This window comes from Drosophila busckii, chromosome 2R, assembly GCF_011750605.1.
Source record: "Drosophila busckii strain San Diego stock center, stock number 13000-0081.31 chromosome 2R, ASM1175060v1, whole genome shotgun sequence".
In the NCBI taxonomy this organism is placed as follows: domain Eukaryota; kingdom Metazoa; phylum Arthropoda; class Insecta; order Diptera; family Drosophilidae; genus Drosophila; species Drosophila busckii.
In genome coordinates, this window is record NC_046605.1 from 9,012,775 (window position 1) to 9,030,047 (window position 17,273).

Consider the following 17,273-nt stretch of genomic DNA (forward strand, 5'->3'; position numbering starts at 1 on the left):
GACATACTTCGTTAAGCGTCCCAACTTGTAATAATTCCACGCTGTGCTGCATCACACACACTTTCACATTGCATGCTGGCGCAGCACTTGGCACATTTTACAAGCTAGACAATTGCACGTTGTGTTTTTAGATAACAATGCTTTGTCTCGAGCTTCTTGCCTTTCCTTGTTTTGCTGTTGCATTATGATGAACATAGTTCTATATGTATGTGTTGTTGGGTGTGTGTGTGTTAAGCACTGGCAGACTGCGCTGCTTGTCTATGGCTTTATATCGTTGCGGCTACGTTTTTGCGGCCATCATAAAATGGCATAAAGTAGTACGAAGCAGTAGAAGCGGCAAACGAAATGAAACCAAAAGCGCAGCAGTGCCAATGGCGGCAGCGACTGCGGCAGCGGCAGTAAAATGAAGTCTAAAACTAAATCCCACATAAGGTACGAACGTGCTCAACACAAATGCCAGGCGCTTACATATCACCCAACAGCCCCAACCCCACTCCCCCCGCTTTGCGCTCTTCCCACTCAGTAGCTGCTCAACTGCCTGCCTGTTTACCTGAGTAGATTTTTCTACAGCGCTCAGCTATTTGTATAGCACATTTGTTGTTTTTACACTTTACACACACACACACACACACACACATATATAACAATAGAGTTAAAGCACAGTGGCAAGAATATAAGTTGATGTACTCTCGAACAAAGCGCTAAGCAAACTTGCCAATGCCAAAGCTATATTTAAGCCCAGCAGTCAGTTTCAACACACACACACACACACAAATACACTTTGCATATGGCGCTCAACTGGAAGCTGTTAAATATCGAAATCACACACAGACTAAGCGAGTGAGTGAGACAGCAAGTTTACAACGATAACAGTGTCTAGTAAATTGCTTGAGATTTGTGCGACAGTTACGACTGCTGTTGTAGATAAGCCTGATGCATGAGGGCCAAGAGCAGCAGCATAGAGCAAACTTAAATCAAAGCCAAGCCAGCCAGCCACAAGGCTAATGCAGCAACAATTATTGGGGCAGTCTGAATATTCATAGATGCAACTGCTAGCAGTTAAAATATTTGCACAAACTGTAGAACACATTTTGCTATGCAAGTAGCTACAAATAAATAAATCAAAGCTAAATAAAAATTAATTTAAAACTCAATGTCTAGGCTTTAAGCAAAAAAAGCGCCATAAATATATTTTTTTTTTTTTTATATTTTTTAAAAAGGAATACGGGGAAGTCGGTGAACCCCTTTATGGCCTTGGTGTCTGTTCATTCAGCCCATATGGGCGCGCCGGCAACTAGCGTTAATAATATACAATAAATAAAAATTTTACAAATTACATAACATTCAATCCTATCTTCTAGTCCTCGGGGATCTTACCATCAGGTCCCTCGGCTGGCGTCTGTTTAATCTAGTTGGAGAGCGCGCCCTGACCAATCTCGTCGCCAGTCTGTTCAGGAGCACAACAAATAGCACAAATTAGTTTACAATTTATTTTGTTTTTTTCTATGCTTGTTTTTGTTGCACATTTATAATGAACACGAATGCAAATTGAGTCTCGTTTTGCTTTTATTTATTTCTTAAATTGAATTTTATGCCAGCTGCAGCTTTTATTTGCAGCAACAATTTAGACCTAATTGCTTAGCCTTTTAATCAAGCCCAGCGCATAAATCAGTTTAGCTAAAAATCATAAGGCGCCACTTCATTTGCTAAAGAATTTTCGTTTTGCTTTTAACTTAATTTGCTGCAGCAAATATTTTTTGTGCACACTGACAAGTTGCAGGTTGGGCTGAAGTAAATGAAATCAAAGCGAAAACTCGGTCACGCACTCGAGTTGCCTCCAGGGGCGCTTGCCTGACTTGTGCGCAACTCAAGCTGAAAACTGTCAACACCTGCTGCTGCCTGTTGCCAGCTTGTCTAGCTGCTGCTGCTTTAATAAACTGGACTTATTTTTTTGCAGCCAATCATTAATGTCTTAAAAAGGAAAGTGACGCACTCAAATAAAAATCAAGTGCTGACTCAGTGCGTCTGGGAAAATCCACGCAGCATGCAAAACGCAGATAAGAATTTCCACTCCCCAGTCAAACAACAAACTGTGGCAACATTTACATGGCCACAACACAAGCTGGCGATGAAAAAAAAGGCACAACAATGGCGCTGGGCTCGAGCCACGCATGAGTGCGTCTTGTTGCCCATGGCTATTGCTTAAGTGAATGGAAATGGCAACAGCTCATATGGTCTAAAGCGATTTCCACTGCAGGCGACTCATATGCAAAGCTCACACCTGTGTCTGTGTGTGTGTGCTAAAACAAATGATGCAAATACGTTTGGCTCTGCCCTGACTAACCATCCACCCTCTGCCTCTGCCTCTGCCTACGCTGCCAAAAAGAAAAGCAAGAAAAAGCGTACGACAAGAAGAAGAAAAATTTCACAGAATTTTTCTTAGCATGCTGGCAATTTTTACCTGCCGCTGCTTTGCCCATGCCCCGTTGCCATTGGTAGTTAAGTATACGTAACGTAAACGCAAATTTAATGCTTGAAAAATTCGCTTAAATGGATTTAAGTGCGGCTTTTATTATTATATTTTTTTTTTCGACTTTTTCCACTCCCACTCTCCCTTTTCTGCTTTGCTCTGTTGTGTGCCTTATCTGCTGTGGCGCAAACGCTTTGCCAGCAGATAAATGAAAATCTTCAAAAAGATGAAGTTCAAGCTGTGTGGAGTTTAGGCCTTTGTCTGTGTATTGAGGCTACTTATCGACTGTGCACAGTCAAGTTCACAGACATTACGTATACGCGCTGTGTTCCATCAAATGAGCTGCCAAATGCCAAAACTATAAAATTACACTAATTTTTATCTAGTAGGCTATCAAATTTTATAACTCAAGCTGCGTTTATTTAAATTTAAAGCAGCTACAGCTAAAGGTCAGTGCTAAATTTGGACGCTGCTAACCTTTAACCTTTTGGGCGTAAAGTAATGAATATTAAATCGCACGCACGCTCAAACGCAAAAGTTGACAGTGTGCAAATATTTTGACAGCTGCCAGTTGAAGAAAATGATTTTCCGAGCTTCTTTTTTTTTTTTTTTAAAACCTACCAACACTTTGAACAGGCAATGCGTATGTATTGAGCAGTTGTTGTTGTTGCTCAAGGCAAGTTTGGGGCAGAGCGACTCTCTGCGTTTGGTTGACTGATAGACAGGCAGACAACGTGACTGCTCCTTTAACACCAATTGCTTTTTAATGCATGTCCTCGCACACACACTTACATACATAAATATGCATGTTTGCTTGCCTGTGTGTGTGTGTGTGAAAAGGCGTTTAAAAAAAATTGATTGACATTTTTGGTGAGCACACATTTCGTCTTATTTTATATGCAAAACAGCGACGCACAAACATGCAGGACCAGAACTGGGGCTTGTCTGCGTCCTGTTTGTGTATATGTGTGTGTGTGTGTGTGTATACATATGTCAATGTCGCGTTGACAGACAATAATGACGTTAAAAATGCTCAACATTTTCCACTGGCGCTATTTGGGTCGCATTTGTTGTTGCCCCTTGTTGTTGCCTGCCACATGCCACATTGTTCCTGCCTGCCTGCCTGCCTCACTGTTGTTGCTTAACCTCACTTTTTGACAACTTGACAACAAGTTACTTACACATAATTTTATTGTGGCTTTCGCTAAAATCTTAATTTCCATACCATAAAATTTAAAAGACATTTTGCTATTTATTTTTTGATGTGTCCAAAAGCGGGCACTTTCCATTTTTCGGGTAACGAGGGGCCATAGTCCAAAGTGTACAGATATTGCTGCAGATATGCCTCGAGATCCACAGGCGCCGGATAGACATTGGACAGATCTATGAAGGCAAATAGTTAATTGGGCTAGAAGCAATTGGTGAATTTTTTGGTGTAATTAAATGAAATAAATGTTTTAAATTCACCAACAATTTGTGATCTCATTGGTGATTTTATCAATGAAAAATTTTCACCAACGTTGGGGTATTTTTGAAATTTAGCTAAAGTAACGCCACTAAAATTAGAATAAAAGAGAAAGCAAGGGATTGGTGAAATATAAATTTCATTGGTGAGTTTATCAAAGAAGTAAATTCACCGACGTTGAGGTATTTTTCAAATTAAGCTAAAGTAATGTCACTAAAATTAAAATAAAAGGCAAAGCAAGGTATTGGTGAAATATTAAGTTTGTTGGTAACTTTATCAATGAATTAAATTCACCAACGTTTGAGTATTTTTGAAATTTAGCTAAAGTAATGCCACTAAAATTAGAATAAAAGACAAAGCAAGGTATTGGTGAAATATTAATTGCGTTGGTGATTCCATCAATGAAGTAAACTCACCAACGTTTGAGTATTTTTTGAAATTAAGCTAAAGTAATGCCACACAAATTAAGTATTGGTGAAATATTAGTTGCGTTGGTGATTTGATCAATAAAGTAAATTCACCAACGATTGGGTATTTTTTAAATTTAACTAAAGTAATGCAACGCAGATTAGAATAAAAGAAGAGGCAAGGGATTGGTGAAATATTAACTTCGTTATTGATTTTATCAATGAAGTACGTTCACCAACGCTTGGGTATTTTTTTTAAATTAGCTGATGCAATGCAAATTAAAATAAAAGACAAAGCAGGGGATTGTTGGAATATTAGCAATGTTCACCAACGGTGATTCACCAATGAGCGGTGACTTTTTGTTAACTTACCGTTCTCAATCAAATACTTGGCTACATCCAGAGCAATGCCCAGCGACACCTCGTTAGCTGCATTCAGGGATGGATACATGTTGCCACTCGCTAGACTTTTGTCCGGCGTATGCTTGGCCAGCCTATGCGCAGCCACCGAGTAAATCTCAGAGGGCATATGACGCGCACGCATGCAAATGGCGCCCAGAGCAATGCCTGGGAATACCAAACAATTGTTGGCCTGACCAGGCACCAGACGCTTGCCCTCGAACTGCACGGGCGGAAAGGGTGAGCCGGAGCTGTAGATGGCACGACCGCCAGTATGCTCATAGGCCTGCTCGGCGGTGCATTCGGACATCTCGGTGGGATTGGAGAGCGCAAAGATGGCGGGACGTTCATGGTGTGCGCCCATTTCGCTGAGCACCTGCGCGCTGAACAAGCCGCGCGCTCCAGTGGCGCCCACCAATATGCCAGGCTTGAGCTGCTGCACCGCTTGGTGCAGTGTTGTAATCTTGGGCTGCACATCCTTGGCATAAATGCAAATATCCGCATCCAGCTGGCTGTCACTGCTGAGCAGTCCATCCTTTTCGAATATGTAAATATTGCTGGTGGCTTCGGCTTCAGTGAGTCCACGCCGACGCAGCTCGGTCAGCAGCATGGCCAGAATGCCGCGTACGGCGCTGCCAGCGCCTGCGAAGAGTATGACCAGCTGCTGCAGCTTCACCTTGAGCAGACGCTCCACATTGAGCATGCCCGCCAGCACTGTGGCGCCAGTGCCTTGGATGTCGTCATTGAAGCAGCAAAAGCTGTGCTGATATTTCTTCAAGAACTTCAGCGCATTGGGTGTGGCAAAGTCCTCAAAGTGTATGAAAGTGTCGTTGCCAAAGTTTTCCACCACTGCGCACATGAACTCATCCACCAGCTGCTCGTAGGGCTCACCTCGTATGCGCTTCATGCGCGTGCCCACATACATCGGATCGTTGAGCAGCGTTGTGTTGTCCGTGCCCACATCCAAAGCAATGGGCAGCAGCAGCGACGGCGGCACGCCCGCCAGTCCCGTATACAGCGCCAGCTTGCCCAGCGTTATGCCCAAGCCATTGGCGCCCATGTCGCCCAGTCCCAGCACGCGGCCGCCATCGGTTACACAAACTGCGCGCACATCGTCGCTGCGCCAGTTCTGCAATATTTTGGCTATGTGCCCGCGATCAAAGCTGCTGATGAACATGCCCATGGGCGCGCGATAGATCATGCTAAACATCTGTATAGCACGCCCCACTGTGGGCGTATAGATTATGGGCAGCACCTCCTTCGTATGATCGCGCACAAAGCGATAGTAGAGCCGCTCATGGCGATTGCGCAACGACATCAAATACATGAACTTTGCTATGGGATCGGCGCGTGCTCTGAAGCTCGTCAGCACTGCATTGAGCTGCGCTTCCATGGTGCGCACTGAGCTCGCCCAGTAGCCATAGACGCCCAAGCTCTGACGCTCGTCCATGGTAAATCCCAGGCCCTTGTTGTTGCTGCCCGACAAAATGATATTCAAATCTGGTCGGATTACATTACAATAATGTCGCGAGCTCAGAAGCTGCGCCAGCTTTCCCACCGCACGCAGCTTTTGATTTCTAACAATTTTCATATTTTATTAATTTTGAATTGTAAATTTTCATTTTCTAACTAATGTGACTATACAAAAAACTGCCAAAGCTGCTTAGTTTACTTAATCAATTTGATTTCCTTGGGTATGGGCATGCGTTCGAATTCGGGATACGGCCAGGTGGGCGACAGCGAGGAATCATAGCTGGGACTATACAAATGCGAGGTGACAAACTTGCAAATATTATCGGGCCTCGGATGTATCGTGGCCAGTTCGTTGTCATACAAATATTCGGCGATCACTACGCTTATGTGAAACGCCACTTCGGTGGCGTCCTGCACCAAAGGATAGAGCCGCCCGCTGGCTATATCCTCATCGCTGACAAAGTCCGCCAGCGTGCGTGCGGCCATTATCCAAATCTCGTCGGGTATGAAGCGTGGTCGGCAACAGAATACGGCCATGCCAATGCCCGGAAAGGCAAAGCAATTGTTAGCCTGGCCGGGAGTTATGCGTTTGCCATTGTGCACCACAGGCGGAAAGGGCGAACCCGAGGCAAACAGTGCGCGACCCTTAAAAGAGAGTGAAAATTAATAAGTATTTAGCATATGCTAAACTACAGCCAGTTAATGTCTAACTAAAGCCAAGTCATCAATGGCACAGGCGCAACAGAGCGCAGCTTTGGATGTTTCAATCGATTTGCATGGTTGTAAATAAAACAAAATTAAATAAAAAACTAGTTATAAAAGTTAACGCTCAAATCTTTTCTTGGCTAGACAGTTACACTTCTAAAATTTACTATTTATTATGGGCAAATAACTTATTTATTACTTATTCTGTTCTCAAAATAGAAGCGATAAATAGTCAAGTTTATATAATTCATATATAAAACGCATCGGCTTTAAAATTATAAACAAAGTAAGAGATTCATGCTCTAGACCTGGGGTGCACAGCCCATATACACTTTGTTTTACACTTGATTATGGGGGGCATAGGCTCACACATACAGTCCCCTTCCATATGGAACACACACAAGCATAACATTTTTAATGGTGTGTGTGATTTACAAGGCTTGCGAGGGTTTGTTTTGTTTATGTCGATGCATTAGGAGATCCCCAACTATTCGAAATTGGAATTGACAATAATTATTTTTCAGTGCAAAAGTTGACAACTAAATTTTTTCTCATTTATATATGAGTGTGATTTTGTTCATATGTGCCCTCCCGTAAGCAGTTAAATAGTTAATTTATTTAATTTCGCCACGCTTGCTGTTAATTTTCTTGCTCTAATGTGATCAGCTGCGACGCTCTAATGCATCGATAACAACTATCGATAGCTATATTCACTGCTTGCAGCTCATTTGCACTGCTTGCACATGCAACAAATTGCTAAACTGTGCAAAAGCAATAGAAATTCAACTTTAATGCCCATTGTGGCCACAAGCTTTTGATTTTTACTTATTTGTAACTACTGGCGCTCTCTCTCTCTCTTTCACTCTTAATGCGCGCTTAAAAACTAAGAAATACTAAAGCTGCCTAAATTCTATATCACTTACGATTTCGTTAAATAAATTGAGCTCAAATCTCTAACTAAAAAAACAAACTTCAACTCACCTCAGTCGCTTTGTACGCCTGCTCGGCGGTGCACTCCGCCTTGATAGTTGGATTCGAGCAAGCGAATATGCCGGGGCGTTCATGATTCTTGGCCATGGTTTGTAGCAGTTTCTCTGTGAAAATTCCGCCTTGACCGGTGGCGCCCAAAATAATCGATGGCTTAAACTTTTCGACAATCTCTTCGAGATTCTTCATTGGCGACTCTTTCTTGGCAAACGGTTTGATATCGTCGACAATGTCCGTGCGATCTGTTGTGAGCAAGCCATTGGCATCGACTATATAAATTTGCTTGCAGGCCTCCTCCTCGCTCAGCTTGCGATTCATAAGCTCACGCAGCAACAGGCGGCCAATGCCCAAAGCAGCGCTGCCAGCGCCTACAAAGAGAATCACATGCTCCTGTAGTTTTTTCTTGGTGACGCGCTCGATGTTTAGGAAGCCCGCCAAGCCCGTGGCGGCAGTGCCTTGTATGTCATCGTTGAAGTAGCAGTACTTGCTCTGATATTTCTTAATAAACCTGAAGGCATTGGGCGTGGCAAAGTCCTCGAAGTGTATGAGCGTGCGCCGGCCATAGCACTTGACCACCGCATCCATGAACTCCTGCACCAGATCATCGTACTCCTGGCCGCGCACGCGCTTCTCACGCACGCCCACATACAAAGGATCGGCGAGCAGCTCCTTGTTGTTGGTGCCCACGTCCAGCACCACAGGCAGCAAATACTTGGGCGGCAAGCGGCCCAGGGCAGTGTACAAATCCAGTTTGCCCACTGAGATGCCCATGCCATTGGCGCCCAGATCGCCCAGCCCCAAAATGCGCTCGCCATCCGTTACGCATACGACGCGGATGTCCGTCTCTGGCCAGTTCTTGAGCACATCGGTCATATGCTCATGATCGTACTTGGTCAGATAAATGCCCATGGGTCCGCGATAGATCATGCTGAACACAGTGCAGGCCTCGCCCACTGTGGGCGTATAAATCACAGGCAGCACGTCCTTGGTGCAGACGCTGAGAAAGCGAAAGTAGAGACGCTCCTGACGCGCACGCAGCGAGCGCATATAGCGATAGCGACTGATGTTGGTGGGACGCGACAAGAAGTTGGCAGTGACGCTATAGATTTGCTCATCGATGGTGCGCACAGCGCTGGGGAACAAGCCGTTGACATTCAGACGCTGACGCTCCTCCATGTTGAAAGCCAAGCCCTATAAAAATTGACATGAGAGCGAGAGAGAGGGCGGAGGGTGTTTAAACTTGCCTTATTATGCTTTGGATCCTGCACATGTCGCCAGCCCGTTTTGATGCGATCCGAGTGCCAAGCGCGTTGCGTCTTCGCATTGCAGTTCGCTTGGCTGCCAAAGCGACAGCAACTCAACAATAATTGCGCACATGACATAGCGCTCTGCTTAAATAATTGTATGAAAAAAAAAACAAACAAATTGATTACATAAATGTTGCAAGGCGAAATTAAACTCGAAACTGACAATATACACCACGCACACTTTAAAGCAACTAAGGCTACAACTAATTTGCATAAGTTACAAGTCAGCGTAGTAGACAAATAGCTAATGCGCTGCATACTTATTATTCATTATATTGTATATTATTATGCAAATCACAGCGCCAGGGCCAAGTAGTCAATGTCGCCAGGCTCATTTTAATGGCCTTGCCTGGCTTTTTATTTTGTTGGCTCTTTCTTCTTTTTTTTTATGGGCAATGTCAGTTGCTGTTCATTAGCAAAAGCGTACAGAATACAACAAATTGTTACTTAGCGCGCCCATCAAAGGATTTGTCAACTAAAAATGAAAGCAACAAAGCAGAGAACAAAAACTGTTGCCTACTTTGCTGCGCCAACATTTGCACTGTGGGCAAAGCGAGTTGCTCTAATGGAAAATGCGTTACTGGGCGTGGCATTTTAAATTTAAATATGCGCATAAAATGTATAAAAATGGATAGCAAATGTTGCTTAATAATAATAATAAATTAAATTTATTTTGATATATTTTAATTGATCAGCACACAAGCACAGCTGTAAAATCTAAAGTGTTTAGCTTAGTTAGACGCATTTAGTCAAGTTAAGTTGTGAAGCTATAGAATATTGAGCTGCAAGCAATATCAGCTTGTATCTTGAGCAAAACTTTTAAGCGCATAGCAACTTAAAATAGTTAATAGCAAACTCTGTTAGACTAACTGATAGTTTAAACACTTTATGCTATAGCTTTGATTTAAATTTAACTTGATTGGCTGTATTTGCCCACAGTAATTTGTTCATTTTTGTCAAATTAGTTGACAACTTAAGTTTGTTAAAATTGTTGCAAGCGTCGCCTCGACTGACATTGACAGTGGCGGCCTTAGCAAGAGTCGAGCACGTGATGTAGCCGCCGCATACGTGACATTTGAAGCGCCTTTTTGTGCACATAAATTAGCTTTTTGTGCGCTAAATTATAATAGTTTAATTAGCTTACACACACACACACATAGAGAGAGACAGACACATAAATGATTTGTTGCTGTTGTTAGAGCTGCGGCTGACAGTTCCATTAATAGCAACATTAAACCTTAATTAACTGTACGCCATATATGTTTATCTCTGATTTTTAATCTCCCTCTCACTCTTGCAGAACATGTCAAGGACTTTAGCTGCGGACCGCTGCACTACAAGACTTTCTATGTGGATGAGCGCAACAATGCGCTATATGTGGGCGCCATGTAAGTACTCGAATTTTATATGCACTAGAATATTTTAGAAATGCTCGGCAGCGCGTTAATTACAAACTTCCGGCTGCTTAACTGTGTGCGAGCTGCTTCCGGCTGCTGTCTCGAAAGCATTTAGTGCCAGCATATTTCATTTTTTGCAACGCTTCAAGCAGCTCTTGGTGGGGCAACACTGTCGGCATACATAATTATGAATTAATGCTTGACGTGCGGTTGCCCCCACCCAGGTGGGGGGTGTGGGGTCAGGTCAGTTTAGGTTCTCTCAACTTTGCAATTTGACAATGCTGCTCATTTGTCTGCCGCAAGTTTGAACATGCCCGCATTTTAACAGTTGTGGTCTCGCTAGGAGACTCTCAGGCTACTTCACGCCCCCTTCGAGCTGCTGCTGCTAAAAGCTGCCAAACAAAGTAACCAAAATTACCACTTGACTCGAGCGCCATTTTTCCTACGCAGCCAGTCGCCCGCCCGCTCCTTCAGTTGACGTAGCGACTGTGGCGTTGCTTTGGCCACAGCATGGAAATGAAGATTAATGGTTTTGAGTTGTCGAGCGCCTAAAAAGTCTCGCAGCCCAGCCAACTACATAAAACACACTTTAGCAGTGGCAACTACAACACGCCGGAGTTTTGCCCCTTTTAGTGCACAAAAAAAAAGCAAAGCGAGCTGCGTTTGTGGTTTGCTGTCAGCAGCCAAAGCAGCGACGCAATATGGCGACATATCGATGTTCGTACACACACATAAGCATCAATCAATCCATGCATGCATCAATCAATCAATCACGCTGCTGTGGCAATAAACGTAGCCAGACTTGCAGCAGGTGCTGCAAAATTTACAAAAGAATATGCAGATAATTTGAATTGCTTGACTTGGCAGTCAAACGTTACAGCTACTAATTTATTTTTTTTCTGTCTTTTCTCTTCCTGCAGGGATCGCATATTTCGCTTGAATCTGCGCAACATCAGTCAATCCATTTGTGAGGTAAGTGCAGCGAGAATTAAAATAAAAGCAACGGCGAAAGTAAAAGTGAAATGTCAATTGACTGCAGCTGTCATGCAAATGCTCAAAGCACACGGCAAACTCTTCAATGTTGTTTTGCCCAGACAGCTGCTTGTTGACACACTCACACACACACACACACACACATACACACGCGCGCTAGTTCACATGCACACGAGCCTTTCACCTGGCCGCACTCTCAAGTGTTTGTTTGCCAAGTTTGTGCTCACTGCACTTGGCGACTTTCCTTTTACTCAAACACACACACACACACACACACACAGTTAAAGACGCAGACACATGTGTATAGTTAACATATGTCTGTATGCTCTCGTATGCCACTTTTCAAGTGACTTGCTCTCGTTTCACTTATTTTTTATGCCAAATTAAATAAGTTGTAAATACTTTTTTTTTATAAAATTTCGGACTTTAGTGTTTTATTTATACGAATTTACTCAATGACCTTTCAAAATGAGATATATACAGCGCTTGCTTAAGTTTCTTATGATATAGAAAACTCTTTTGAACTTGCATCTTATTAAAGATAGCTGTGCTAAGACGTAAACTTATCAATAGTAAGATTTTCTTATTTCTTGTAATATTTTCAGCAACAAAAGTTAGCCGTAACTTTTAATAGAATTAAATGTATAAAACAAATTATTTATTATTTTATAATAAGTTGCGTATAAAGTGCCTTTAACATTTTTTTTGTTTATTATTTTGCCTTATAGTTTAGCTAAAAATTAAAAAAAAAAGACTATTTAATTTAGCATTTTAATAATTGACCAATCAATCTATTGAACATGTAGTTAGAATAACCAGTTACATATTTTTTTTAATAAGCACATTCTAGTTATTGGTATAGAAATAATATTCAAATTGGGATGCAACCTCAATGCTATGACAACAAAAGTGTTTAAATCTAATGATATTTATGCTAAGGCAGTCCAATGCTCAGCCTCCCATATGTGGCATAATCACTGCTGCCAATTCCGCTGACTTCACTTTCTCTCCAATTTTCCAATTTATTCACTCAAGCTTTTTTCTTTCTCGGATTTAGCTTTTTTAGCCCTTGCTTCCAGCCAGAAACTGCTTTTTTTGCTCATCAAAAGTTGGCAGCACTGGGCATAATCCCCTCGCACTCAAAACAAAGCCCAACCACCAGTGTTGCCATAATAGCTTGTTATAAGCTAGATCTAGTATTTTTGAAAGTGAAATTGCTTAAAGAATTAGCTTATGGCTGGAAATCTGGCTTACTTAAATTTTGGTCAAATGTCTTTTCTCAGCAACAAAAAAGCGAAAGCCGCTCAAGTGATGCAAGGAAACGAGCAGCGCTGCTTTCGCCTAGCAAAGCAATTGCTTTCGCTCTCGCTCTCGCTCTCTAAGCGGTTTGCTCTATCAGCTTTTATTATTATAAGGCAGCAGCTCAGTTGTGTCTGGAGCGTTGTCGCTGCAACATGCAGAGACCGATTTGCTAAATAATAATATAATAATATTTAATAGAAATTAGCTTCAATGCTTTCAATTGTTTGCTAAGCCTCTGAGTGCTGCTTATCGCTCATGTGCAGTTTCTAAATGTAGTAAAAACAAAGCGCCACCCACAATCATACGATGGTTGCTCTCTAAGCAATAAATAAATGTTGCTCTCGTTTAGTGGCAGCAGCGAAGCGATCTAACGCTGACGAACGATAGAGGCGAGCAGCGCTGCTTTCGCCTAACCCAAGCACAAGCGGTCGCTTAAGTTCTCTGAGCGGCTGATGCTCTCAGCTTCGATGCTGTGATCAACCAGCCAGCAAACGAACTCAGTCGTGCTTGCAGCGCTGTAGATTGAAGAAGCAAGTGCACGAGCTCTGGGTAATAATATTATTAACAAATAATCTAACTATTTAGCTAGTTAGCTCAACCAAGTTAGTCTAAAAAATATGTAAGCAGTTTCAGTGCCTTAAATTGTTGAAAATAAATAAATGTGAAGTTTTTTATTTTGTTTATTTTTGATAAAATGATAATTGATATTTAAGCAGTTGATGAGTGAGTATTTTTAGAGCAAACTTTGCATTAATTTAGATATAAAAAAAATGATTTAAATCTGAAGCTTTCATAAAAGAATTGTTACTAAAACAAAACGCTGCCTTAACTTTGCTTAAGCTTCAAGCATGTCAAGCTACTTTCTTTTGCATGTAATTTACGATATGCGGAACCCGCTGGACAAAACGCAATCGTAAAAAATTGACTTTAGCTAGTCCTGGCGCATCCGTTTGGCAGGCCAAAACCCAAAGCTGAGGTCGTAGCTAAGCAAAGCAGCCGCACACAATTGCACTTTAATGATTTCGTCTTGAACTATCAATATCCGTTTCCGTTTCAAGTTTATTGCATTCGCATTCGCAGTCCAACTGGACGCGCCATTTGCCAGTGTGGAGAGAACTTGTGAGTCATGCAGCGATGATGATGATGATGGCAAATGCTTTCAGCTTTCAACAGCAATTATTTGAGCTGCTGCGCTGGCTTGAGACGAGTTTGAAATTGCATTTCAAGTTGAGCAGCCAGCAGCCAGCAGCAGCAGCAGCAGCACTTAGGCCAGCTTAAAGTGCAAGTGCAGGCGAGCGAGCAAACTGTCAACCAGCACAGGATATTGTGTTCGCCCGCAAATACGAAAATTGTGTCATTGCTTAGCTTCGATGCTTTTTGTTTTATTTTAAAAGGCGTAAGAGTGGGAATTGAATGCGAGCATTTAACGCAGAACGTGCCTCAATGTGAGGCGCCGCCGCCGCCGCCGCCTTTTGTTTAGCAATAATTCGCATTGGCGTTCAAAATTCAAGTGCAGGCGAAAATCGAATTAAATAAACAAATGTTCAACGTGAGCAAAATACCAACAACAATGGGCCAAAGCGAACAAACAATGCCAGCAAATACTTCAGAGTCATAGACACACGAGCGCCAGCGCTGGTCGCCTTGATTGTACGTGTGAGCGCACACACAAACACACAGATACACACACACACACATACGCAACCTCAATTGTTGCGCGTTTTTCTTTTGTGCTGTGTTTTCCTTTGCTTTCTTTATTTTTCTGTTGCTGTTTGGTGTCGCGTCGCTTTTTCCTTTGATAAGCATGAAATTTTATCACGCTTTCAATAAACTTTTTTGGAATATTTGTTAAGCGTGTCACATTTAGCGCAACGAATTCAACAACAATTTAAAGCAAATATATAAATTTTCCATTTTTGCAGCGCGATGTTTTAATACTGGAACCCACTGGCTCTGATATACTCAACTGTGTGTCCAAGGGCAAGCGAGAGGTGCGTATTGAAAATTTGATACTGTACAAAATTAAATTCAAAATTTGTGTTACGGCCTACGAATTCGATACTTATGCATTGCGCTCTTTTCCTCTCCCCCCACTTAACACTATCACACTGCATTTTGTTTATACTTTAATCTTTTGTTTAACAAACACTTTTGTCTATGTGGCGCATTAACAAGAAGGTGGAGTGCCGCAATCACATACGCGTCATACAGCCGATGAACTTTAATGGGCATAAGCTTTACGTTTGCGGCACGAATGCGCACAACCCCAAGGATTATGTTATAAATGTAAGTAGAGCCACGCCCCGTTTTGCTTGTTTATATATTATGCATAGAGTTCGACGCAGCCTCTTGGCCTAATTGTGAAGCTGGTTGGCTGGCCCGACTCGAAGTTAATTTAGTCGAGCGAAATGCCCAAAATTAAAGTCAACTAATGCGCTTTTCTTTTTCTTTTGCTGCTACCTTTCGCACACACACACACACACAGGCGAACTTAACACATTTACCCAGATCCCAGTACGTGCCCGGCGTTGGTTTGGGCATTGGCAAGTGTCCCTACGATCCTGCTGACAACTCAACCGCCGTCTATGTGGAAAGCGGAAATCCCTTTGGTTTGCCAGCGCTGGTAAGTTGAAGCGAAAGAAAAATAAAAAGAAAACGCAAGCAGCGCAAGGGAGCGAACAGAAAATAAGAAACGAAAAATGTCAATTGTAATAAAATTACAAAAGTAAAGTAGGCAAAGGACGCAGGCATGTAGCAAGTAGGGTGGGTGGGGGTGGGGCAAGTGACAGCAAAAGTTTGCTATGAAATTTAAAAAAGAGTCTCGCAATAAAGCAGCTCAAATTAAATTAGTATGAGGCACACACACACACACGCACACTAAGGCACGTGCGTACACTTTATGCGTAATTGTATGCGTGTGTGTGTGTGTTATGCTTGCGCCATTTGCCTTTGGTAAAATCAAATTTCCCGAATATTTTGGCGCTAATTTGCGTGCGCTGCTGCTGCCGAATCTGCTGCATGCCTCAACTCGCGCGCACTCTCGTACGCAAATAGACTAGAATTTAATCCATTTATGTGCTGCATGCCAATAATCGCACTCTCTTGTCTATCTAACCAGTATGCTGGCACCAATGCCGAATTCACCAAAGCTGATTCGGTTATATTTCGCTCGGATCTCTATAATCTAACTAATGGACGCAAGGAGGCCAATTTCAAGCGCACTGTGAAATACGATTCCAAATTGCTAGACAGTAAGTATTCGACATTTAACAGCAAAAGAAAATATTTAATAAAAATGTTTGACGTATGCGTAATATAAACGAGCATTTGATTCAAAATAATTAAACAGCATATTTAGCTTACGCATTATAGCAAGCAATATATAAAATAAATGCATATGATATGATCAATTATAATATTTATATAATTAGCTTAGCTTACCAACAGCTAATGCAAATATATTCGCTATATGAACAAGCAAATTGGCCCCATGGCCACATTTTAAATAAAAAACATGAACAAGCAAATATTATATTTAATATATATTTGCGTACTGTGCACAAATAAATACCACAAATGTGCATCAAATATAATTTAAATATAATAAAAATAATGTTTGTTGTGCGTATACTTAATATAAACAAACAACAAATACAATTGTATATCAAATATAAATTTAATATGTATAAAAATTATTTGAAGCAGTGCATTGCGTTGTATAGTTGCATATATAAATATATATTAAATATAAATAATTTATTTGTAGTACGTATACGCAATATGTAAATTGTATATAAATAATATATATTTAAGCTTAAATCAACGTTTTAAAAAGCAACATAAAATAACTAAATTATAAATAAATATTATAATTAATAACAAATTAATATAAAATATAAAAAATGTTAGGCAATAAAAACAAGCAATAAATATAAATTAATATATAAATTGGTAAACGTACATAAGTAAAACATGTAAATAGTGAAAATTTACATAAAATAAATATTATTTGACGTTCGTATACGCAATATAAACACAAAATAAATGTTAATTAAATTTAAGAAATGTTTGGACCTTGAGTTAGCTTCAAGTATTCGAACTAAATTAAAATAAAATATTCAATTACATAATATATACACAATAATCAGAAATATCAATACAATCAAAGTTTATATAATTGGGTATAAACTCAATGGCCAAAGTCTAACCTACGAATACTTAATAATTTTAAGAACCACAGTATATATTGGTATATAAATATAAACAAATAATTAAATTATTAATTAATTGAAAGAAAATATTCAATTACACAATAATCAAAATATTAATACAATCAAAGTTTATATCAAACTCAATGCTTGGAGCTTG

The 17,273-nt window shown here is 41.1% G+C and overlaps 3 protein-coding genes across 6 annotated transcripts in view; 1 reads left to right on the forward strand and 2 right to left on the reverse strand.

Annotated features, from left to right (window-relative positions):
* LOC108596688 (semaphorin-2A) overlaps positions 1-17,273 on the forward strand; it is a 56,734-nt gene that overhangs the window by 33,117 nt on the left and 6,344 nt on the right. For 3 of the 4 annotated variants that reach the window (XM_017982704.1, XM_017982707.1, XM_017982705.1), the window contains exons 3-8: positions 10,514-10,601; positions 11,531-11,582; positions 14,828-14,896; positions 15,081-15,191; positions 15,391-15,528; positions 16,024-16,156. In XM_017982704.1, the coding sequence (XP_017838193.1) occupies positions 10,514-10,601; positions 11,531-11,582; positions 14,828-14,896; positions 15,081-15,191; positions 15,391-15,528; positions 16,024-16,156 (591 nt within the window). The remainder of the gene's footprint in view (positions 1-10,513; positions 10,602-11,530; positions 11,583-14,827; positions 14,897-15,080; positions 15,192-15,390; positions 15,529-16,023; positions 16,157-17,273) is intronic. The other variant, XM_017982708.1, reaches the window with a different exon arrangement.
* Positions 3,653-6,403, reverse strand: LOC108596690 (NAD-dependent malic enzyme, mitochondrial). The gene is made up of 2 exons (XM_017982710.2): positions 4,715-6,403; positions 3,653-3,853 (listed from the first exon to the last, which is right to left on the reverse strand). The coding sequence occupies exons 1-2, from the start codon at positions 6,330-6,332 to the stop codon at positions 3,723-3,725; spliced, it is 1,749 nt and encodes a 582-aa protein (XP_017838199.1). The 5' UTR covers positions 6,333-6,403; the 3' UTR covers positions 3,653-3,722.
* Positions 6,345-9,359, reverse strand: LOC108596689 (NADP-dependent malic enzyme). Its single transcript, XM_017982709.2, has 3 exons — positions 9,151-9,359; positions 7,901-9,097; positions 6,345-6,859 (listed from the first exon to the last, which is right to left on the reverse strand). The coding sequence occupies exons 1-3, from the start codon at positions 9,286-9,288 to the stop codon at positions 6,410-6,412; spliced, it is 1,785 nt and encodes a 594-aa protein (XP_017838198.1). The 5' UTR covers positions 9,289-9,359; the 3' UTR covers positions 6,345-6,409.